The sequence below is a fragment of the Misgurnus anguillicaudatus genome, chromosome 24, assembly GCF_027580225.2.
Source record: "Misgurnus anguillicaudatus chromosome 24, ASM2758022v2, whole genome shotgun sequence".
NCBI lineage: Eukaryota > Metazoa > Chordata > Actinopteri > Cypriniformes > Cobitidae > Misgurnus > Misgurnus anguillicaudatus.
The window spans coordinates 18,424,267-18,450,228 of record NC_073360.2 but is presented as its reverse complement, the minus strand read 5'-3'; the positions used below and the strand labels follow the sequence as shown (position 1 = coordinate 18,450,228).

At 38.5% G+C, this 25,962-nt stretch overlaps 2 protein-coding genes and 1 long non-coding RNA gene across 3 annotated transcripts in view; 2 read left to right on the top strand and 1 right to left on the bottom strand.

The window, feature by feature from the left end:
- timm50 (translocase of inner mitochondrial membrane 50 homolog (S. cerevisiae)) overlaps window positions 1-12,435 on the top strand; it is a 28,445-nt gene extending 16,010 nt beyond the window's left edge. Inside the window, exons 6-11 of the mRNA XM_055196336.2 lie at window positions 274-393; window positions 3,968-4,072; window positions 5,130-5,228; window positions 11,160-11,316; window positions 11,398-11,504; window positions 11,604-12,435. Of these exons, the coding sequence (XP_055052311.2) occupies window positions 274-393; window positions 3,968-4,072; window positions 5,130-5,228; window positions 11,160-11,316; window positions 11,398-11,504; window positions 11,604-11,702 (687 nt within the window). The 3' untranslated portion in view covers window positions 11,703-12,435. The remainder of the gene's footprint in view (window positions 1-273; window positions 394-3,967; window positions 4,073-5,129; window positions 5,229-11,159; window positions 11,317-11,397; window positions 11,505-11,603) is intronic.
- LOC129437933 (uncharacterized) overlaps window positions 1-25,962 on the bottom strand; it is a 59,701-nt gene that overhangs the window by 5,703 nt on the left and 28,036 nt on the right. The window contains exon 3 of the long non-coding RNA XR_012367942.1: window positions 25,666-25,758. This is a non-coding gene — a long non-coding RNA (uncharacterized lncRNA). The remainder of the gene's footprint in view (window positions 1-25,665; window positions 25,759-25,962) is intronic.
- On the top strand, window positions 16,554-21,504 carry dlc (deltaC). The gene is made up of 9 exons (XM_073862591.1): window positions 16,554-16,846; window positions 16,936-17,175; window positions 17,283-17,343; window positions 17,450-17,707; window positions 18,075-18,433; window positions 18,550-18,766; window positions 19,170-19,873; window positions 19,954-20,067; window positions 20,180-21,504. The coding sequence occupies exons 1-9, from the start codon at window positions 16,796-16,798 to the stop codon at window positions 20,183-20,185; spliced, it is 2,010 nt and encodes a 669-aa protein (XP_073718692.1). The 5' UTR covers window positions 16,554-16,795; the 3' UTR covers window positions 20,186-21,504.

The window sequence follows — 25,962 nt, the reverse complement described above, 5'->3', positions numbered from 1 at the left end:
GTATGTGAAGAGATGTTTGTAACTGTATGCTTCTTATTTTGATACTCTTACTTTGCATTAACTTTTTTATCAGAATGTTTCATGACACATCATAAGTCTTATTTCACGAGAATCACCCATTAAGGTCAGGGGTTCGATCCCCAAAATGTATAGCTTGAAGTCACTTTGGATACAAATGCCGAATGCATAAATAAATGTGATATGATCAAATTTAATAATCTATCAAATATAAAACAGTATGCGGTTTGAAAATATCTTTCTGCTTCACTGTAGATGATCATCGAGCCCACAAGCCCGAAACTTCTCCCAGATCCTCTGCGAGAACCCTATTACCAGCCTCCATATACTCTAGTGCTGGAGCTCACAGATGTCCTTCTGCATCCAGAGTGGTCGGTAGGTTTCACAGCTCAATATCTGTGTAAAGTACTATTCGCACAGGATTCGTATTATCTGGGGACCTCGTGTGATTTAGAAATTAAACGACTTTCGTGTGGCCCATTTACACGGAATAAGCAAAGCCTGGGATTTTACTCAAATTTACTGACTTATCTACCGAATTTGATGTTGAGGCTTTGGATAACACCGTTTCCTATACATGCAACGCCGCGACACGCGTTAAAGGTAATCAGAGTTTCTGTCCTGATCAGCCGTGTTGTGTTGTCGCGCCTGTACAGAGATCTCATTTAACGAAAGTTGTGCATATTCTGAATATTAATAATCAAACATGCATAAGGAGAGATTGGATGTTTAAAAGCAGAAATATTTAATAAAACCTTCAAGTTTCACATGGAAAGCCATAAGAAATGGAAGGATGCGTCTTTGTACAGTATGCGCGTGCTCTGCGCTCCTTAGCTGCAGTGCAAGAGGTGCAGAAACAGAGAAAAGGTAAATAAAAAAGGGAATTATAAACAATTCTCCCAAATCCTGGCCAAATTATAGGGATGCCAGTTCGCACTGAAGGATCCTACCTTAGATCCTTATTATTGTGTTTTTTTTTTAGTTTTATTCCTAATCATTTATTTATATAATCATTTTATAATCATTCGTTATCTATATAATTGTTTATTTGATTATTCAATATTATTTTTATTATTATCCATTTCATTATTATCATTTTTATCATTATATTTTCATTTATTCATTATATATCTATATTTTATTATATTATTAATTAATTCATTATATTTCTATATTTTATATGTCTTATTGATTTCATTGTTGTTCAGTCTTAAAGTTGTCTCACATTTGTGAAGTCTCACGAGCTGTCTTGTCTCTCTGTTAAAAGAGATAGATAAAGGGAATGTGTATGGAAGCTCAGGGTTTGTGGGATGTTGCTTTTAGGCATTTTGGTATAACAGAGCATGTTGAGTTCATGCTACTTAGATGAGGGTTGAACAAGGTTTGAACATTGAGACATATGCAACTGAAGCTGTCCATCAATAAAACTCTGTTCTATTTTATCATCTAAACCTTCGTTTCATCCTCTGCTTGTGCTCTCCTCTAGCAACAATTAATCAACCTCTTAACTGACAGAAGCCTGTTAAACATGTTAACTTATATTTTCTGACGTGATCTGGCATCCAGGGCTGGATCATTTTTACCTGATCTAACCGCACTAAAGTAATATTATCAGGACCTCGTGTTGGGCGAAACATGGTGGGTCATTTGCGGGAAATTTTTACTTTACGAATTACAGATGTGGCAGATCCGCATGAGATAAAGATCAAAGATAACTTCCGCAGTTATTACAAATCACTAAAGGTCACCAGGTAATACTAATGCCATAGGGCTTATGAATCACATATGATCTACTATTGTACAGAAAGGCGAGCTGCACAGTCCTCGAAACAATCCGAATTGTGTAACCCAGACTTCACATTCCCGGACGCCCACTCGGTTCCCGCAATTTCTTCTTTTTTTAGACTTTTGCTAGATTGTTTCAGTCTGCCAAATGCAGATACAATCTATAGGCCCAGTGCAGTTGCAGAAGGACAGCAGCTGGTTCTGTTTTCGTGTATACTTTATGTGCATACTCCGCATACACGGTGTGTATCTTATGCATTCGGTTAGATCCCTCCTGCTGTAAAGTGCTACCTCTTTGATTTGCTATTAAATGACCTTGGTTGTTTTAACAGTTTATAAGGTTTTCCCCCTGTTGACAAATAGTCCTTATCAATTCTTGTTAATCACATGAAGCCATCTGGATGGCTGTTTTGGGCCAACCACCTGTCGATCTCTCCCTACCTGTTTTCTCCCTCCTCACCTGGCCAGCTGTGAGGGTAGGGCCACACACGGGTGACAGGTGGAGCGTAGCCCACCTGCAACCTGACACTCCTCAGCAGACTGTTACCGTAGCGTACGGCACAGTGATTTTTCTTTAAGCCGAAGTGATGCTTTGTCTCTGACTGTACTTTTACTTTTTGCCTTTTACTCGGGTATAGGTGTATATGGTTAAAACGCACATCTTTTACTCTAGACTATTTTAACGGTCCCGTTCTTTCTGTGTTTTTGAAGCTTTGATTGTGTTTACAGTGCGCAATAACATGTGTTCATGTTTCGCGTGTAAAAAACGCAGTATTTTTCACACAATTTACTTATCTGTATAGCGCTGTTTTCACTGTCATAAAAATGGGCTGATGTCTTCCTTGATCTATGAAGTCCCTCCTTCAGAAATACGTAACGAGTTCTAATTGTGTAGTTTGTTTAGTGTGTTGTGTTTCGTTAGCAGCTTAGCTTGCTGTTAGCTTAGCTGGCGACTGACGTATTCCTGTGGGCGGAGTTTAGTCAAAAAAACTGTTCTAGTGACGTCATTAAAGCAGGAAGTAGAGGGCTGTAGTCCAAACCGGCCGTTCGCTGTAGGCTTTGAAAGGCGAATTCTATTAAAGAAAATATATCGCCTGGCAGTGAACTTTGAGCTTTATCATTTTACAGGTATTATTGATGCTATTATAGCAACATATTACACACTAACTAGGGTTTAAAAATGGGATCAGAAAGAACTAGACCTTTAACTTGGCAGCTTAGTTTATTTGGCCCAGTGTAATTAAGATGGATAACACAGTGCATGCTTTATTTTGCTTTGTTTTCTGTTCTGAAGACTGACTGGAATAGCCTGGCTCTTATTTACTGGTAATGACTGAGAAAGACCTAACCGCAATTATCTTTATCAATGTAATCCTGATGGATCCTGAATAAACACAAAATTCTGGCAGTGTGTGTGTTTAAATTAAACTATGGCAACTCAAGAAGTCAGTAATGTCACCTGTAAGCTAACTTGATGGTACAAAAAGGGGCAACATACTGCTTGATTTGCCTAATGGCAAAAATCTGTTGCATATTAATCTGTTTTCCTTTGTGAAAGGAAATGACCACATTGAAAAGGAATGAACTGTGCTTTATATTTGTAGCCAAAGGTTTTATAGATATGTATATGTTTGTTTGTAAAATTTTTATTTATAAATATATATACATGTATAAATATATACAAACTTACATACATATACAAATATAAATAATTTTTTTTTTTTTTTTTTTTTTTTTTGTACCCGTCTATTAGGCATGCACAATTATTCTCTTTGATATTGTAATTGTGATTTTTATTGTCGATTTAATAGATTTTACATTGAAGTTTTGAAATGTTTTATAACTTTTTGTGAAGCAGCTGTATGGTAAATTAAACATCCAAAAACTTAATAATATAATGTAAATAACAAATGATTATGGGAGTTCTGTTGTTACTAAAACGAATAGCTAAAGGACACATCAACTTATCAATCTTAAAATCTTTGATTCATCACTGTATTTGGTGCCCAAACATACTGCCAGAAATCCGCACAAATGGGCAGCTGTAATTGAGACGCTTGGGGATTATGTAATCGTCTCACACGTAATTGTAATGCTGATTAGTTTTTCTAGTATAAAGTATGTACGTTGTGTGTATATAATGATTTGTGGACCTTTTCTCCAGTTGGCAACAGGCTGGCGTTTTAAGAAAAGGCCTGGCATTGATTACCTGTTCCAGCAATTGGCCCCGCTGTATGAGATAGTTATCTTCACATCAGAGACGGGCATGGTAAGTCACTTCAGCTTACTATTTACCACAATAATGCCAATGTGATGGGCTGCTTGTTTGTTTTTGAATACGCTAACTGGTTACGGTTGCAAAAAAGAATGCTTAGCATTGAACTCGCTCACAATAGTTGTTTATGTTTTGGGTACTGTGGCACACCTTCACATTTGTTGATTCTACAAACAAATAGTACATACTTGTGTTCAAATATAACATTTTCTAAATCACCCAGTCAGTAGGGCCTTTATGCTGAACCTCAGTGTTTGTGTTTGTGTGTGTCTGCTGTTTTGTTGTGGCACCAGTGAGTTTTGTTTTTGTCCTTTTGCGTGATTATCTGATACTTGCCACACTTTTAAAGTCATGCAAATGAGCCTCATTTCGATTGAATCTCTTTTGTCCACATACTAGTGCTGCTGGTCTGTTTTGTTGAAATGAATGTAAATGTAAATTTCGCTGTAAAGAGTACGTCTCACTTTAACAGGCCATGTACTGTCTTCACAATTTACAAACACGCTTTTGAAGCTTATGGCTTTTTGATGACATTTAATGGGTAAATATGACACACATGTGATTTTATTTTAGTTGTAACAAGTATGTATCTCCAAATCGGCGACTTTTAAAATGCTTTTGAGGAATTGCCTAAGTGGCTAACATTTGCTAAGTAAGGGATAATGTACAGGCAGCCGGTTGCCCATACATTATCCCGCTTATTATCCCGGCTATTTACCTCATAAGTAAGATAAGAAACATTAAATATTGATTTAAACTCTTTTATCAGCTCATTTTTAACTTATGCAGACCTTCCGTGAGAAAAACTTGGTTTACTACTCGGTTTTAAGATAAGACAAGATAAATGTCACAAACATGCTATTAGGCTTAATCATGACATTAATTTTTGTGTAATATTAAACTGTACCTCTCAAAATTATTTACAGCATCTGGGTTATTGTGTGTTATTATTAGTTTTTTGAGTGGGAATAACAAACCTGCAATCAAGCATTCCAATGAGCCGTGTAATAAAAAAATTAAAATTATGAAAATATAATGTGTTTGCTTGCAGACGGCGTATCCATTGATTGACAGCATTGACCCTCAAGGGTTTGTTATGTACCGGCTCTTCAGGGATGCGACACACTATATGGAGGGCCACCATGTAAAGGTAAAATATTATGATCTGTCAATTGATACTAATGCTTTACTGGTGGGCACATAAAATAACTTCCAGGATTTAGGAAACTAAAAATCCTGTTCCTGTAAATTTTCTGCTCCTGGCTGCTGCTTACTGTAAATTTGAGAAGTCTTTTATTTCGCCACCACTGAGTCACGACAGATTTATTTTTAAAGAAGCTGAACTCTGATCAGTGCCACATATCAACAGTTAATCATTAGGTTTCTCATGGACAGCTGTTTATATTAACCAAAGTCCAACCATGTGTTCGAAGGAAACATTTTTTTATAACTGCAACATTGCAAAACGTTTTCGTCTTACATCTGTGCACATAGTACGGTGATCTTATTACTCAAGAACTCCATATGAGTGTTTGATGCCTTTTCCCAATCCTGGTCTTTCTTCCCCCACCCTATGGGCCCCCTTTCCTGAGTGACCCGGGCAACATTATGGCGCGATGCCCCCCGTGTCTCTGCTGCATGCCGTCCTTCTGTTCGCCCATTGATTTTTCTTCACTGCTATGTCCTTATTCTTTTTTTCTGTTCTCAACTGCCCATGACAATAGCAGTTTCTCCACCTCCTTCTGTTTCTCTTCATGGGCCTCATTAACCTTCTGCCTCCTCCTTCTCCTTCATTAGGCCCTCCGTCGTTATCTAAGCTTTCTCCTCATTACGCTTGTGAATGGGACACAATCGAATCTTTAAACTTTACTTACCCGAAACCCATTGCAGCGTACAGAATTTACTAAATTAGTCGCTGATGCTAGTTACATAAGACGCTTTGCTTGTAAAAGTTTTGTTGGTTATTCCCTAAACTGATTTGTTGTACGATTGTTTGTTAAATTTGTTAGTACAACACCGATTGCTTGCTAAGACGCTTGAATTGCCATTTAAAAAGCATCTGGTTTACCAGCAGTAAACCACACAGCAAATGTTCGTAAAAGGAGTAGTTCACCCGAATAGGAAAATTACCCCATAAGTACTTCCCTTAATTCCAGTGTATATGACTTCCTGCCTTCAGCTGACCACAATCTGAATTATACTAGGTAATATCCTTGCTCATCCTATCGATCGTTAGGTGCCTCGTGTCTCGTGATTAGTGATGACTAGTAAACTGTTTCAAGGTATTTATTGTTTGCAGTCACAATTTTTTCACAATTTTTCTCAAAAATGTGTTACATCATTGTATTGATATTTGTATTGTATTAAAGTGAACTTTGCATATTGTCACGAGTGTAGTATAAATCATAATCCAAAGTTTATCATACTGGTACTTGACGAAACCCAGTCCTAGTCATTAGTTGCGTTTCTATTAAAGATTTGCGCCAAACTTTAGCGTTATTTTCTAAATTTTGGCAAACATTCGACAACGTTTCTATAAACCTATGTTATGGGGTGGCTGATAAACTGGTAGGTATGATAAACCTGTAGAAATGTGTCAACCGGTAGAGGTTACGCACCCACGTCATGTAGCTGTGCGTGTGGTCACGAACGCGTAGCATTGTACACGTATTTAAGCACAGCAGTTTTAAAACCAGTGATTTTAAGCCATTGAAACACAAACAACAGTGCTAAATGTGCGTGCTGTTTCTGTGTGAGAGGAGTCCGCAAACCGTGCATCGCTGCTCGTGAGCATTTTTGCTGCTAAATTGGTGTTTCTGCATTTTTTTTAGTTAATCTGGAGTACTTGTAGAGTAGTATTACATCCTTTATATCTCGGAAGTGTCTTTAGTTTAATCAGATTTATAAAAGAAAGATTAGCTTTACCGATTCTTTCCGATAACGTATGAAAAAATGAAGAAGGAGGAGTTACTACGGCGGGAGGAGCGAGTACGAGTCATGCAACACTATACAACACTGTTTAACTTATGATTCACTACATGTTCGTGTCATTTATATGATATGCACGCGAGTATTTCCAACATAAGACAGAAGTCTTACTTACCGCATGCAACTCATGACCCTGTTGGGACTTTTCAATGAAATCCAGTGCATCAAACACACAGCAAAACTCCGCTGCTACCCCAGATAATAAACTATATCCATTGTTTTTATAAGGCTGGATTTCTTCTCCTTACATCCAAAAACACACTTCTTCATTCGTGGGTTTTGAAATTAAATGAAGCTGTCACGTGATGTGATGTTTGTAAGTTCTAGCGTCTCCCGCTGATTGACGGGTGGGCGTTTTTTTGGGGGGGTAAGTGCCCATATAAAGAAGTGATGCGTATAGAAACCCCTAAAACGTCAGCTGGAACCGAAATCGAAAAAACTTTCAGAAACTTGTAGGAACCCTGACAAAGTGCATTCAGCACAGAAATACTCTGTAACACGCCCAACTGCTTTTTTGACACTTTGCCTACGTTTGGCATGAGGAAACAACTCTATAACTGTGTTAATAAGTCAGAATGCTTGAAATGCCATTGAACCACCCCTTTAAATACACACGTGTGTCAAAATTCTCATCTTTGCAAGTATCATCATAAACACAACCATGTTGGGCATAAGAGAAAGTAAACAGCTAAAAGAGAAAACGCATGTGTAACAGTATATTGTATTCGAACTTTGGTCTTAAATCTCTCACTGCTCTTAAAGCATTTAGAGATTTTTTTCTCTCAATGCTGTTTGATTAACACGAGTGACAGTCAGGAGCAAAATTAGGTAACTTCCCCTTTATTAAATATTTTAATAACATAAAAACCTTATTAAAGGATAAAAAACTACCGTGATGCATACCGTATATAAAACAAATCCTATCGTGATATAAGATTTTGTTAATATCACCCACCCCTATATGTGACTAAAACTTAATTTTGTTGTCTCTCGGTAAGTCATTTAAAAACCAAACGGATCGACATGCAGATGACATCAAAATACAGCAAGAACGACTCGAAAGCATACAGAGAGCAGTTGACTCCCGAATTGCTTTCGCTGTATTTTGATGTCATGCGCTTTTCGGATCTTGTGACGCCATGAAGTCGAACACACCTCTTGTGCCTCGTCCTCCAACCAAACATACACATATCATGCACTTCAGATGACGTATAATTGTGGAAAAACTGTTTCCGTTACAGTTACAGTACTTTTTCGATTGCATGAAAATCACCTCACCCAAGCGTAAACACTTTTTTGACATATGAGAGTCTATGTGAAATTGTTTTCATTAACACAATGTGAAGTTCGTAAGGTCATGCTACTTGAACGTAACTTAGTGGTCATGCAGAGCTAGATGTATTTGTTCACTCCGGTCACATTTCACCACAGCCTGTTTGGCTTCATTCCCCAGACCCCATCAACACTCTCTCTCCATCCACCTTCTGCCAACCATGTTCTACCCTCCCTTACCTCCCCTTCTCATCTCACCCGCCCGCACCTCCCCTCTGGCCACCTCAAGCAGTGTGGGAGGGAGCATAGGCGATTGGCTTAAACAAGAGGCTCGTTATGGAGAATTCTTCCAAAGAACTTTATCTGAGAAAAGTGAAGGAACACTTGAAAATCTGCAGATGTAAACTACACATACTTGGGGCGAAGCGAGAATCAGTGACTAATATTGTTTAAACAAAACTTGGCCATCTGACAGATTGACACTTAGTATAGATACCACAGCATTGCGATTCACTTCTAGCCAGCTTGAACTTGAGCACTTTCAGATGCATTTGTTTATAAAAGTCAAAATGGCCTTCCTGTGAACCATTTTGTATAGATATGACACCAGTAGATGCTGCTTCCCTCCCCCAGCCGAGGTTTTTAATAAAGGGGGGTGGTCTGGCTTGAGCTTTGATTGGCAGGAGCGTAGCGTGGCACGTGCGTATAGCAAGAGGCACGCTTCCTCCGGCTCGTGCTTCAATGTTTCACCTGGGGAATTGAAGCGACTCGGCAACATGACACTCTCGTGCGCAGCTGCGTTACACGGCTCCGCTTGCACACATTTGGATCAGATACACAGTAGCTACGCAGAGGTAAAAATCATCAGCACACATTAGGTTTCCTACAAAATTTGGATGCTGTAATGTGATGTTATGGTATAATCCATAAAAATCCCATTATTTATTTATCCATGCACGCTTATAGACTCGATAACAAATACACTGTGATGCTCGTGCTCCCAGTGGGGTTTAGGCGTGTCTCATAGGGAAGACAGATGCCGGTAATTTATTGTAAATGCTACGGAGTGTGCCGCCGTCCAGAGAGGTTTCCTTTCGGGGCCCCTCCATCTCTCGCACTCATTCGCCGCACACAACTTTTTCAGCCCCTCAGGGGATGCTGATGACCTCAGTGATAGAGAGAGTGCAGCGTCCCTGTCCATCTGCTCAGCAGGACCACCGCTGAGACATCTGGCCCGGAGAGAGCGTGTGTTTGTGTGTCGCCGAGCACTGGGGCTAATGGGCTGGTGTTAAGTCTTTGCACCCCTCTACAAATGCATAGGTGTAAATATGGTTCACATCAGTGTCACGCGACATGGATGTTTGGGGGTGGTGTGAGAGGTCACATTTAACCTCAATTTGTATGTATAGCCACTGTGATAAGTAGAATGGGCCTAAATGTCAGGCCTCTGTTTCAGGCAAAGGGAAGCAGTGCACTGCAGTGAGTGGTGTAGATATGTAGTCAACTTTCAACAAGTTTTATGAAAAAATATTTTTAGGAATAAAGATATTTGTAATAATTAATTATTTTAGCAAGTAATAATTTAATTTAATACCCATCCTCTTTCATATTCATTGACTAAATATCCTGTATTTTCAGTAATAACATTTTAGTAGATTTACAATCTTTTGTGAGGACAAATATATTTGCAATAATACCTTGTATTATACATTTTTTATAATTTTCCTGTTTAACATATTTTCTTTTTTGATATAAAATTGCAACACTGTAATAAAACACAATAAAAATATTCAAATTTGTGTAATGTAGTTTATTAGGCTGCTTGTGGTTGCCCAAAGTTCAACCAATGCGTTGTTGCGTGTATGCATTTATCAGGTATTTTACAACTACTTTGGTTCGTCCAATCAGAACTTAGAATTTAGTGATATGTTTTGAAAACAAATTTGAGATATAAATGTGACATAAAATTTGTGGGGCAGTTTCTCAGACAGGGTTTAGAATAATCCAAAACTAGGCCTTAGTTATATTGGGTCATTTAAGTAGTTTTTAAAAACATACCTTACAAAAAACAATACTGGTGTGCATCTTGGGACAAAACAATGGCAGTGATATGTGTATTATGCTCATTTTGCAGCTCCTCTGGAGATAGGCATTTGATTTTTGCCGTTTTGGAATCCATTCGGCTGATCTCCGGGTCTGGCAGTACAACTTTTAGCATATAGCATAGTTCATTGAATCTGATTAGACCATTACCATTGCGCTAGAAAATAACCAAAGAGTTTAAATATTTTTCCTATTTAAAACTTGACTCTTCTGTAGTAACATCGTGTACTAAGACCAACAAAAAATTAAAAGTTGCGATTTTCTAGGCTGATATGGCAAGGAACTATACTCTCATTCTGGCGTAATAATCAAGGACTTTGCTGCTGTAACATGGCTGCAGCAGGCGCAATGATATTTCACAGCGCCCGAAAAAAGTCCCCTTGGTTACTTTCAATAGCAGGGGATTACTTTCAGGCACTGCATATTTTTAAATAGGAAAAATAGTTAAACTCTTTTTAAGCGCAATGCTAATCGGATTCAATGGATTATGCTAAGCTATGCTAAAAGTGGTACCGCCACTTTTACCGTTACAAAATGGTAAAAATCAGTTACAAATTATACAGGTTTGAAACAACTTGAGGCTGAGTAAATCATGACAGATTTTTTTGTGGGGTGAACTATCCCTTTAAAAAGCACCTTTTGTTGTAAAAATTCAGTACAAACGAATGACGCACACACTCGAATGATATTCGCTAATGACATAGTGTTTGTCCTACAGGACGTGTCTTGTTTGAATAGAGACACCTCTAAAGTCATCTTAGTAGACTGCAAGCGGGAAGCCTTCAGCCTCCAGCCTTTCAATGGTTTGGCACTCCGCAAGTGGGATGGTAACTCTGAGGACCGCACGCTATATGACTTGGCTGCTTTCCTGAAAAGTGAGTGAATATAAGTATTGGGTAAATAGGTATTGTTGTACAAATCATGTGTCATCATTTAATCTCTTGTATGGCTTGTAGCTATTGCCATCAGTGGAGTGGAGGACGTACGTAGTGTGCTAGAGAACTACGCCCATGAGGAGGATCCTATTGAAGCCTTCAAAAGACGACAAGCGCAGCTCGCACAGGTAATTTTTTTTTTTTTTTTTTTGAGTTTTGGCACATCTTTTTGTATATGTTTAATCATGACCTTGTGCTTATGAACATTTTTGTGTGTACGTACACAGGAAGAGGAGCAGAGACTTTCTGAAATTGCTCAACAGAAGAATCAGGGGTTTTCATTAAGTTCCATTGCAGGTCGTTTCCGATCTCGGAAACAGCAATGATGATTCATCCTAATCATACCCATCAGTGACGGTCCATCCTGGACTGTGACCAACTATTGAGATGTGGGTCGTAGTCAAACAGGTGGACAGCGTATGTGGACGCATGAGAGGGAGGGGAGAACAGCAGCACTGGGCAAAAACATCCGATCGTCTACACTGAATGGTTGCAAACTTGTTGGGTTAGGGGTTGGGATGGGCCCAGCTCCAAAAGACAATCCATTCCTGTGTATGAGATGACAGTTTATGGACGGAAGACACACAAATATGGTGCCCTGATGTACGATCTCACTTATGATTTAAAAGGGAGTCACATGCCTGCCTGGTAGGACCAATGCTTGTCCATTTCTTGGCTCCCTTGTCTCTGCAATAGCAAAGGACGGCATAGGACCACATAAACTGATGAAGTTTATATTTATTAGATCCTATTACTAAATGCTAAAAGCCTGATATTAGACAACAATTTTTGTTTGTTTAGCACTTGGCACATGGGTGCATAAGTGGTTAGTCAGGAAATCCTTGTATGTGTCTTCATGCTGCCTGTGATACTGTCTTGTTATGGTGAGGAAAACCTCTAATGTAAAGTCAAATAAAGAAAGCTCAATCTGGTGCTATTTCTCTCCATGTCAGAAATGGCCCTTCTTGTCTGAAGATACGCGTGTTGAATGTTTTTGTATTGCTATTAATGTGACAGTGACCCACCTAGAATATCTCCAATAAACAGACCATAACTAAGTGTTTACTGTTTTACCGTGGTATGCTTGAAATGCTTATATTATACAGTACAGAGCAAATCTCTTATGTTTCTCCTTTGATTCTGATATTTGAAGATAGCAAATCATAATCTGCATATAGGACATTATACCTTAGAATTCAGGTATTGTGCATAAGGTCAAAGAAATTAAGTGCAACATTTCGGGACTGTACTTCATTTGCCAAAGTTTGTGTTGAACTTCTAGAGACACCATTTCCTTTCTTTTCGTAATACAGAGCCACTCAACATGACCACACAAACATTTTTTACATCTTTAACAGGAAACAGAAAGCAGCTGTTGCCTTTGAGTCTGCTTGGCTTTGATCTGATGAATAAATGATTCAAAATGAGTCTGGATGACATGTTTTTCAAAAGGAAATGATTTTTGCACTATATTGTTTGGGGGGGGGGGTCAGTCAGTGACTTATGACTTTGTTAAAATCTGCTAAATACTATTAAAAGAAAGCAACCAACTTATGTGGGTTATATCATTTTTGTGACTGACACTTTATATGTGTGAGAATATTAGTAGCGTTAATAAGATATCTTTATAATAAATAGTAGACCTAATAATGGGAATAAAAGTTTCAGTATTAAATGGCATAGGCCTACCTTATGAGAAGTAACTTATACATTTTTCTCCAAAGATTATGTATAAACCATGGTTACTGTAGTAAAACCATGGTTGTGCCAAGGGTAATCCATACACTAAAAAAACATGGTTACTACAAAAAGCCATCGTTTTATTTTTGTAATGGTTGTTTTTCTGAGGGGATCAAGGCAGGTTGACGTTCTTTATATTTGTATGAATTCTAATGTGAACCCATGGCTAATTCGAATCAATTTATCTCGATTATGACGTCGTCAACAATCGAACCTGTTCTCTGCGTAATTACGCACTGGACGCACTGAATGTCGATAACCTCTGACCGATCACCGACCTGCGTACCAGTAGGACGCTTCAGAGCGCAGACAATTTGAGGCAATTCAGAGACGCAAAATGCGAGGTGTTAATATTTTGTTATTTTCACACCTCTGCGCTTAACAGACGGACACGTGCCATTATGTCCTCCTGGTCACCTCTGCTTTGCTAGCATTAAACGTGTGTCTGTACGAATCCAAGCGATGTTATAGTAAACGGCCATGGGTTTGATTCCAAAAAAGCATAGCCTATAGGCTATTGATGAAAAAATGTATCGTTTGAATGCGCTTTGGATAAAAGAGTCTAGCACATACATTAACACAGGGGTCTCCAACCTTTTTGTGGGCAAGGGCTTCCACAATAGATAAAACAATCTGGAGGACTACTTTTTGATAATCAAAACTTTTTTTACTTGTTGGTTTTATTTTATTTTATTTGTTGATATGTTTTAGCATTGTTTAACATGTTAACATACGTACACCAAGCCAAGCTAATATAGAAAATATGTGATAAATAAATATTACATTTGAGACTATAGAATGTGCTTTGGCGGGCACCTCACAGACTCTGTGAGACCCCTGCATTAACACAACTGTAAATGGATAAACCATATCTTAAAAAACTTAAACAGATCCCTATATTTTAACACACACAATAAAGAATTTGACCATTCCAGCGCTGACCCCAACCACAAACTGTTGCCCAAAGGTGTGAACAAAAGCTAAGCGAATAAAGTGACACCTAGAGCATCGTACACGTGCTGGGAGCATGAGAACCATGCAGTCTGCGTCGAGAACTTCGCACCTTGACACAGGGCACCAATTCACATTTATGGATGCGCTGCGCCTTCTGCCACTGACCAACACCTCTCCAAAAGTGTCGCCATGTGTTTATCCCCTCTCCATGCGCCAATCCCCCCCTCCCCACATTTCACTTGCACCAAGTCTCAGGCACGCTTTATCGCAGCAAACGCGATGGCTCTTACACCGTTTGGATGTTAAGACACGTGGATGGGAAAGTGTTAACTTCTGGCGCGCAAAACAAACACTCCATAATAAAAAATAGTCTGGTAGCCAAAAGCAGGCAGTGAAACCATAACCGTGGTGACTATTACGCTTGCCCCCGAGGAAAGGGGTTCATGTGAGTTTGATCGATCATTCACCTATATCAGGAAACATCAGAGATGCGCCACGCGCGTCTTCGATTGAGCCAGATGGCTATTGATTTTGTGACTTTTCTTCGCTTTCCACTCATCACTCTCTTTGTGGAGGGAACATTATGGGCACACGACACCTATTTTGCTGAACATGTAGCCCACAGAGAGCATCAATCTAAACGTGGCACGCAGACAGGACCAGGTCAATAAAGAAAATTATGTTAAGTTTACGTTGCAAGCTGTTTCACCAAAACAGTATTAAGTTTAATGGTAGGGAAGTTTATTCTACAGTGGATCTACAAAATCAGTTAAACCATGATTACCAAAAAATACTTCGGATTTGCTACAGTAGACTAACCATAGTTTATCTGTGGCTTTACAAATTGTAATCAATACGCCAAAACACGGTTACATTTTACTATAGCCAAATAAAAAATTACCTAAGGGTAAAAACACAACCAGTGTTTGGATAAAATATGCTATGTTATGAACTGATCTGACACCATCTATTATATAGTTTACACAGATAATTAAACAGATAAAACAGAAGTTAAACAGATAACTTCGGTTTGCGTATTGATGTTTATCAGAAGCCAAGAAACCAGACTGTCCGAATAATTATCCGACAATAAATTAACAAAAGCAATTCTTCTTCACCCCTCTAATCATATAGAGATGTCCACTGGGCAAAGCGTGCCTGGTGTAAAGATGGGGCCAGCGGAGGCACGCGCTGCTCTCATTAGAATCACAATAGAACTAAAGCACGAGCAACAGTTTGGTGCGCTGCGCATTGTTCGCGCAGTCTCCTCTGTTTACTGTAATCACGTCACAATGTATAGGTTAAAATTTAACATTATATATTAGATGTATGAGTCTGTTTTTTAATATTTGCATTATATGTAAGTTAGTGTTTTATATTTTATGACATGCACCGCAGTGAAACCCATAGATTCAGGCATTTAAATTGTACAGGATTATATTTTGTTACATAAGCATATAAGCATAAAAAAGCAACTTCATAAATTAAAAAAATTAACAATCGTGACATACAAAGATGGGAGTATTGTTTAAATACACCACTTGGAGATACGTTTTAATAATACAGTTGTGGAGTGTACTATTTATGAAGAGAGCGAATGTGCGCAGGTGCCAACATTATCATACAGCTGTATTGAAGCCCCCCTCTCCCAGGCACACGCGTACACTCTCTTACTCCAGAAAGCAATTATCGGCAATCTTAAATGTTCTTCTGTGCACCCCCACTATTTCGCCCTCTTTATCAAAGACCTACAATCCAAACCCAAGATAACAAAAGAGCCCTCCGGATCTTTCCAGGGCACAATAAAGTACCCCTCCGACGCTCGCCGGTTTAACGACTCACACGCGTCAGAACAATTACAGATTTTAGGGCTGAATTAAAGGGGGTGTGCAAATCCCTGCAGCTACCCCCTCCTTTCCGCGATCGCTATCGAACACGAAAACAAATAACTTAGAGAAAAGCATGGCACGCGACACCCAAGAAAACACCAAAAAAATGTATTTTGCTGGGAAAATAAATTTGCATTAGTACATTATACAAATATTAATTAAACAGATAAAACTGACATGTTTGATACTGGCACAATTATGTCTTTTTACTTAAACAGTGCTCCTAAATCTAGCCTATTTTAAAACAACAAGGTCATTATTTTTTTACTATTATATAAAAATAAAAGTATAGCCTTAAACTCTTTATTATAATATAAAAGCCCTTGCAGTTTGAATGAATTTAAACGAATGTATAGAAAAAAGTTTATATTTAATGAATGACTTAAATAGTTGACTAATAAAAAGCAAGCACTGTCACTATATTCAGTTTACATGTTTCCCATGTCGTTTGTGTTATTATGTAATATCTCTTTTACTGTGCTTTTTAACATAAAGCTGAAAATCGCATTTGGGGACTCGTCTACAGAATCCCCCTGCCTCATTTGCATAGGAAACCACGCCCCACTGTCCCTATATATATTTGCTATGCGCTCTTCACACTTCACGAAACTTAAGTGACTGGTCCAAAGTCCTTTTACCCTGGAGCAAGAAATCTGTTTCTCTTTGCTTTCTCAGCTTCATTACAAACGAAGCTATTTTTTTAAGTGAATTTCACTCTTTTAACCTTTAATTCCAATATTTCTTTTTTTTCTTACATTGTGGATACCACTGCAAACATTCATATCGGATTATTTTCGCAGTCTGCTATCGTTCAGTAGCAGACAAGAGGATACAAAATGGCAAATTTCTTAACGACGTGTTTTTTAATGTTGATATCAACGCAACTGGTGAGTATCTGGCACATGCGTTTGAATGTAACATGCTTCTTTTGTATTATAGGCTATGTGCTCATAATACCTTATGTTTCTTCTCATAGGCGCAGTCCTCTGGTGTGTTTGAGCTGAAAGTGCACTCTTTCACAACAACGAGCGGTGCATGTAAACTGTCTACAGACTGCCAGATATTTTTCCGTGTTTGCCTGAAGCACTCACAAGACGTCATATCACCGGAGCCGCCGTGCACTTACGGCACTGGAATGACTCAAATAGTCAACGCAGATCAGAGCTCCATTTCCAGCAGCGCGCCTATCACGGTTCCTTTTAATTTCAAGTGGCCGGTAAGTAGCCCAGAAATGTGTCTTTCACTATTTATCATAGTTGTTTTTTATTTAATGTGCACGCCTTCGTTTTTTTACAAAGTTTTAATGAAGGGTTGTTATAACAGGGAACTGTCTCGTTAATCATTGAAGCATGGAACGCAGAGTCCTCGTCTGAGCAGCCAACAGGTATGTCCACTATTTAGTGCTCTAAACCGGTGCTAAGTATGTGTGAACACGTCCACTTCTTTATTATAGAACTATGTTTTAAAATCATTTATTTGATCGATTTCAGAAAATGTAAATAATATGATCAGCCGTTTGGCCACCAAAAGAAGACTCACTATTGGCGAGGACTGGTCTAAGGACGTGCATCGTGGAGAGCAAAATGAACTGAGCTTCTCGTACCGCGTAGTGTGCGATGAATTTTACTATGGCAAGGAGTGCTCTGATTTTTGTCGCCCGCGGGACGACCCGTTCGGCCACTACAACTGCGATGCCGCCGGCAACAGAATCTGCCTGCTTGGATGGAAAGGCGCTTATTGCGCGGAACGTAAGTGCTTTGTTTTTGTGCATATATATGCATTTTATGATTTAAGTGCTGCATTGACGTTTATACTGTACGTATAACTTATTTATTATTTACAAAATAACTAGTGATAACTAAAAATAGCCTTCTTTGTTTCTTTGACAACGGACGCAATAAGCATGGATTAACAAGGACACGCGTTGATACCTAATATGCTCCGTCTTCCGTGAAAAATACAGCATGTGTTTCTTTTGTGTGCGCGTCCCAGCTGCTTAGTTTAGTACTTAACAAACACTTGATGTGCCTGAGCTTCCAGAAGGGGGGTAGGGGTAGGTTTTTATGATACGCGGTCATTCTAATTTCCCCTTTCTCTCCCTCTTCTTTTTAACAGCCATCTGCTCGCCCGACTGTGGTGAGCACGGGTCTTGTGAGGCCCCCGGTAGGTGCAAGTGCAAGTTTGGGTGGCAAGGGCCTCACTGTGATGAGTGCCAAAGTTACCCGGGGTGCATACATGGCACCTGCAACCAGCCCTTCGAATGCACTTGCAAGGAGGGATGGGGTGGACTGTTGTGCAACGAGGACCTGAATTTTTGCACCAATCACAAGCCCTGCATGAATGACGCCACGTGTAGCAACACTGGCCAAGGCAGTTACACCTGTACCTGCAAGCCCGGTTTCAGTGGAAAAGACTGTGAGATCGAGACCAACGAATGTGACAGCAATCCGTGCAAGAATGGAGGCAGCTGTAACGTAAGAAAAAGCTTAATCTTGGCATCTTTGATCTGAAAACGTTCACAGATGTGGGTTTTTTTTGGCATATGCCCGCTCTATTAAATTAAACAATGTTTTTTATTTCTTTCTCTTAGGATCTTGTAAATGGTTACTCCTGCACGTGCCCTCAAGGCTTCTATGGAAAGAACTGTGAGATCAGCGCTATGACCTGTGCCGATGGACCTTGCTTCAACGGAGGAACCTGCATGCCAAAGGGGGCCGGTGGATACACCTGTCAGTGCCGTGCCGGATACATGGGCTCCAACTGTGAGAAGAAGATCGACAGATGCAGCAGCGATCCCTGTGCTAATGGTAAGTATTTGCTTATTTTCCCATAAGCTCCTCAGATAAGTAGAGTTGAATATACCACAGACTGTGGGGGTAAAAGGCATTCCTCACTGTCACCACCATCTTATGCCTAAGGCAACGTGCTGATTTGTTCTCTAGCAGTAACTAGGTCTGGTTGCTTCACATTTTTTGTTTTGATATGCATCCACTGTGCATGACATTATCATCCGTGAAAGGCATGCTACTCGAGCATGCTAGAAGACGCCAGTGTGGCTCCTAAACTGATTTGAAAGGCAAGATAGAGCTGTCATACACTTATATCCTTCGCTAGTCTAAACAATGCATAGGAAGCTCAATTACATTGGAGGTTTTAGCTATAAATACGTGGTCGTGGTGGTATTTTAACATTTTTATTTTCTTCCTCAAGGTGGCCAGTGTCTTGATTTGGGTCACAGACTGATGTGTACGTGCCGGCCAGGCTTTAAGGGATCTTATTGCGAAATCAACATAGACGACTGCGCACGCAACCCGTGCCAAAACGCCGGCACCTGCGTGGACGGCATCAACGACTACACCTGCTCCTGCACGCTCGGCTTCACGGGCAAAGACTGCAACGTTCGATCTGACGCCTGCAGCCTCAAGGCCTGTGAGAATGGAGGAACCTGCTACACACACTTCACCGGGCCCGTTTGCAAGTGCCCAGCAGGGTTCATGGGTAACCGCTGCGAACATGAAGTGAAGCCCACCCCTGTGGCCAGCCCCGGTTTTCCTGCCGCCTTGGCCGTTTCGTTCGCTTTGGGTCTCATTACGCTCAGCCTGGTGATGTGCGCTGCCATCGCCGTCCTGAGACAGATGCGAAAAGGCCGCAAAGCAGCCTCAACCAATGTACGCAACGACTTGGAGACGGTCAACAACCGCGTCTCTTTAACTCCTCTTTCAGCGTTAGGCCTGAAAGAGAAAGAGGCTTTTCTTATTCCTGGTGGTCCCTATAAGGTGTCCAATAAGGATGTGGCTCTCAGCTCAAACACTATGGACACTCATTTAAGTGACAAATCTAATTATAAGCAGAAGATGATGGATTACAACTTGAGCATCGACGAGAAACACCAGACAAAGAACAAGCTAGACATGTAAGTTCTTCTTCTTAGAGTTTTTTTGTTGGTTTTTGACACAAAATGTGCAAACGCTCATGCATTTATGTATTTTACATGAAAAATTCTGAGTCGACATTATTGGTTCCACCTTTGAACTATTCAAAAGAGGGATTATATCATCCTGTATACATCATTCCTGACCACACAGAACAATGTGTCTTTGCTACTGAGGTAAGCATCGTTACACTTTTTTTAAAACACATTTTTTGTTAACATGCTCTCGGTGGGTTGTTTATTAAGGTCATAACTTAACAGTTTTCTTCTCTTGCTCTTTCGTCCACAGGTTTAACAGTATCTGAAACTCCTCAACCACAGACGGCCTGACCCAAATATGTTTACAGAAAGAACTGAAGAAAATATATATTATATCTACTTTATTATTTATTTATTCATGCTGCTCTACTACTTCAGGACTACTTCCTGATACGGACAATGATTTTGCGAAGACAAAGCAATACAATGGACTCGAAGACTTGAGGAATTGCATAATTTGCACTATTTTCTTTTCTATTTTTACGTCCTAATATATATATATACAAATATATATCATCATATTTAAGATGTACATAAAGAATGAGAACTCTCTCGAAGAGCTAAGGAGAAGCGATGATTGTGAATCACTGAACAGCAGACCTTGAAAAGGAAGAAAATTAGACATCCAGATGTTCATCTTACTCCATTGCAAGAAGGCTTGTTGACCAAATCAAAAAGAAGATGCAACTAAAGGATCTGTAAATCTGACCGTGGAGTATTTTTTGGGGGTTTTTTTTGGAGTTCGAAATGCTATTTATGAACAATTACGGATCTGTGATCAAAAGCAATCAAAGTTATTGAAAAGAGCCATTTTGGCTGCAAACAATGTGAACGGTCTTGGGAACCTGCTGTTTAAAATGGCTGTGTTTTACATTTTTTGCACAGTTTTTAGTGCCTACTATGGATTTGACTATCACTGTAACCAAACTCAATTTTTTATCAAGTGCCTCATTTTTCAATCGGCTTTAGTTTAAAGAAAAGGTACTCCTCAGCAACACTGAACAAGATGGTTTTTATTTAGAAAGTATACGTGTAGTATGCCTGTTTAAAAATCTTACAAGGGGTATGTTTTTTCAAAAGAAGTGTTTGTGCTTGTCTTGGGTACAAATTGTTTAAACAGCAGTACATGATGGATATTGTTGTGTACAACTTTCATCCGGTCCACATTAGCTGTTGCTAAGCTATTTCCGACATTCCCAAGGCTCGAACGGGCCAGTTAGTTCAAGCTGAAGCCTTATCTTTGTCAAGATTTCCTGGTTTTGTGAACCTCTGCATTGGGGTCCTTTAAAAAAAAGATTTAGGTTCTCAGCAGAGCAAATTTTTGTTGTTGTTTTGTATGTGGCATTTGTTTCTCAATTATTTTTTTTACAATCATTTAAACCAAAATAGATGATACTTTTATATTTTATACCGCCATTCTTAATTTAAAAATTGCAATATTGTACAAAACCTACTATTTAATTTGATTGTACATAATTTGTATTTATAAGAGAGAAATGTGTATATGTTTATGTATGTGCTTACCGTCACAAAGAAAATATATATTTTTCTTAAAATAAATCCTGAAATAATTTATACAGTCTCATCTTGTTACTTTTGTGTTTAACACTTGTGTTTATCTGTTGTCACATCTGCGTAAAAAGCTTTAGGGTGATTCTCACGAAATCCGTGTCCAGCATCAGAATTTTGAAAAAGCCCTTGAAGCCAATTTTGTTGTTGCACATATAAGATTAGGGTCTGAACTTACTATAACCATTATTTTTAGAGGATTCAAAAAATATTTCCTATAAAATTATTTAAATTTTTTAGATTATCATTATCGCAACATGATATTACATGCATTTACAAAACTCATGTTTCGGTAATGAGAACTAAAAAGTTGTCTAGGTACTATGACAAACAAAATTTCAACTTTTATCTGAAGAGAAAAAAAAACTGCTTACCTGGTAGCCATCTTGAGTGTCACAGTCAATTATGTCCCTTCCAACAATTTTTTTTTAAACGTTATAATTGAGAGCTTAAACAATGATTGAAAGTTGTTGCGGAGGATGAGAAAATTTTTCTTGGACACATTTATATTCCTTATTATTGTCTCTACATTTACCAATAATCACCAAATCACACATGTTTCTTTAATGTAAATGTTTATAGTATAACATGCAATCAAACTTTTTATTTTTTACATTTTTAATGATAAATATTTCCATGTCAAAGAAACCAAATCCAATCATGGACACGTTGCGGTAATGAAAATTTTCCCCTTAAATGTGGAAAAAACAACAAAATTGATTTGTATGATGTCATTTGAAATCATGTGCAAAATAGTACACGAAGAGATGTTTGTAACTGTATGCTTCTTATTTTGATACTCTTACTTTGCATTTACCTTTTTTATCAAAATGTTTCATGACACCTCAAAAGTCTAATTTTGCGAGAATCACCCTTTAGTGTTTATTAAGTAATATTGGTAACACTTTACAATTAGTAAATGCATTAGCTAACATGAACTAACGAGTAATATATTTTCATCATTAATATAAGTTAATGCTATACAGTTGTAAATGTTAGTTCATTGTGCATGAAATAATGCTAACAGTTACAACTTTTGATTTTTAAAATCTATTACTAAATGATAATTTAAATATAAATATTGTATTGTTCATTGTTAGCTAATGCATTAAGTAACGTTAACAAATACAATCTTATTGTAAAGTGTTACCTTAATATCTCTAGAATAAAGTCAATATCCATGAGACACGTTGCATGTAGTTTTAGGCGATTAGGAATGCAAATCCATTGGAGCAGAATGTTTGAATGTATTGTAGACCACCCATTTTAATTCATCACTTTCACTGCCACCCCACCCCCTTATGGACCTGTAATGTGTAAAATGCATCATAAAGACATCCAATATGCTCTTGCTAATGTATATTAGGTAATTATTATATGAATGCTCAGAACAGTACACATGAAGGCAGAGAAAATTAATGGCCCTCAGACAGGAATCACCTGGCATTCACCCCCCATTCTTCATTCAAAGCGAGAAGCTTACGTTTGAAACAGGGGGAGGGAGGGCGGTCCCGCTCTCTATATCTCTTCTCCCCTGGGAGCGTTGACATGTGGGCTCTGCGTGGTCTGACACCTGTCCCCAGTTTACTCTCTCCGTGTACAGTTATTATTCATTCCCCCTTTCAACAGCTCTTTGCACATGATAATAAAACCATGCTGAGGTTAAGTTGAGTATTCAGTGTATCTACACTTTCAGAAAAAGGTACAAAAGTTGTCACTGAGATGGTACTTTTGGTACAGATATGTACCTGTGAGGTAAAGTGTACTTTACAACTTTTGTCCCTTTTTTCTGGAGACTATGTGCATTTCACATTTTAAGCATAAATACAAGTATTATCTTGTTAAACAAACATTTGCTGAGGGAAAATATTTAAAAGAACTTATAGCGCCCTTTAGAAAAATGGTACAAAAGCAATCACTGGCATGGTACCATTTAAAAAGGTCCTAATATGTAACATTTAGGTACAGATTTACAGTACTGTGCAAAAGTCTTATGCCACCACCACCAGACTTCTTGTTGTTTTAGAAGTTTTAATGAACATCCATATTTATTTTTCTATTTTATTAAGATACAAACAGAACATAAATGAAATGTATAATAAAATAAAATAAAAAAATTAGGCTAAATGTCTTCTTTATGCATTGTCTGTGATTAGTGTGACCTCTCTTGGCACGAAACACATCTTGAGCGTTTTTGAGCAGAATGAAGAAATTTCTTTAAAATTAGAAATGAGGATTTAATTTTAGGTTTAAGAGATCCTGCGGTTTCCTGCTATTGCTCAAGTGAAAGGGGATTTTACACTAAAAACTTGGCACATACGTTTTTAATACTACATACACTTTTCCTGTATTTTTGGATGTATTCTATTAAAGAGACTGAGAAATAATTATATAATATGATCACTATAACATTGCAAAAACAACAAATCTAATTCTGGCATGGTGGCCTAAGACTTTTGCACAGTACTGTATATATTTGGTGCCAATATATGATACTAATATGCACTTTAATGGTGCACCTATTGAAAGGGTACTGCCACCGTAATGACTTCTATACCTTTATTTTCGAGAGTGTAAGCTATTATTTTCAATATTTTGATGTATTTTGTTAGCATATAGAAATCGAAACATTGATGTTAGTGTTGCTAGCGCCACGCTCTGCCCTTTGAGCTACAGGAAACCATCAGTTTCAAGGTAGCATAGATTAAGCCTGTTCCTGTAAACTTGCTGTTGTATACTGTATGTTTACAGTAAGCCTGCCCGTTTTTAAATTAGAGAATAGAGAAGTGTCGATCTCCACGTTTACACCCATTTCATACTCTTCATTCTCTCTCTCATTCTTGTTGTATCACTTTCTATTTGCAGTAGTCCTATCTACTAAATCTTAACCTGTTTGTCCTCTGTGTCCCTCAGATAAGCAGGCACCTGCAGGTAAGCTGACTGGTCACTGTTATGTTAGTTCACAATGTGTTCAGGATATATGTATGACCTTATGCGTAAGCAGTTCCATAATCTGTTGTCAAACTGAAAGAGAAAGAAAAGGCCGCGCCAGACTGATTTTAGGACACGTAAAACTTTCATCACGTCACTGTTTAATGAATAATTTGGTAACGAATTGGTTTTGTTTTCTCTTTCATGTTTGTAAGGTCAACGTGTTAACTCACAGCCTGCAAATGATATTTGTGACGATGATAAGTCTGCATGTTATATTGCTTCATTATGTAGTAAAAGACAGGTATGGCGCCTATTCTTACCAGTAAGCTTTCCTTGCTCATTCAGCCTCGAACACGACCAGCATTAATAAACTTAAACTAGTATAGCATAGAAAATCTGCTGGTTGTTTTAGGCGCAGGTGAGTGATTTGTTCGTATGAGTCAGCGATGTGGATTTGTGGGACTGACAACCTTTGGCATGAAGAGGGTTTGAATCAACAGATTTGAACTGGCTGTGATGAGGCAAAACAGGATACAGTATGCACCCTAACCGTAAGACACGTGGCTTGTATTTGTGATAACCTTTGTAACACAAAGGTGATATGGCCAGGCAGGGCTCCGTTTTGTGTTTCCAGCCACTGGCACTGTTTGACTAGATAAATGACTAGTATGTTAAATCAATCATATCTTGTCCCTAGAAATATTAGATATTGTCTATGCAAGGTTCTTTGAGTGCAGTTTTTTTTTAGAAAGCAAAACTGTGATTGATCAACAATGGGATTTTCAATCTCATTGTCCTTCCTTTTTCTCTGTTTCCTTAAATGCAAAAATGGCAAAGTGGGGTTGTCTCTGTCTAACCGAATGAGATAAAGTAACCATTGGGTGCTGGCACCTGTAACATCGATCTGATATGATGACTTGGCAATGTACCACAGTTATTATCTCTCAAACGCAAACAGCTACAATGCATAGCATTGTTTTCTCATACTCTGAAATACCCAATTCCAATTGACTCAGTTACTGTTAAAGCTTAAGGACATGATGTTACGACACGTACGGCGTATAACGATGCATTCACTTCCTTATTAAAAGAACATCAATTCATTTTATCATTCCTGTCACGTCTTCATTCATATATTTTTTACTGGAAAGCGTGCAAAAGGAAGAAGTGGAGACGACAAACGAAGACTGAAGAATGATGAAAAGGAAAGAGCAGTAAAAAAGCAGCACATACATATTAAAGGGACACCTGTCATCTCCGCATCAACGTTGATTTCCCCCCTCTTCCTCCTGTCTGAGACCCTGAGGGCCCTGTCTGCTATCTGTCCTGTAACAGTAAGAGGAAGCACACATGACGGTTACAAATCCCCATTAAACTCATGAGCTCTTTTGCTTTTAGATGGGCAGACACACAAGTTGCATACGATGATCCGGTTTGAACACACAACACATGTTGGAGGTAAGACAATACATCCATAAAACACTTGATATATTTTAGTGTGTATTTCTTTTTTTATAATGCTATAGACAT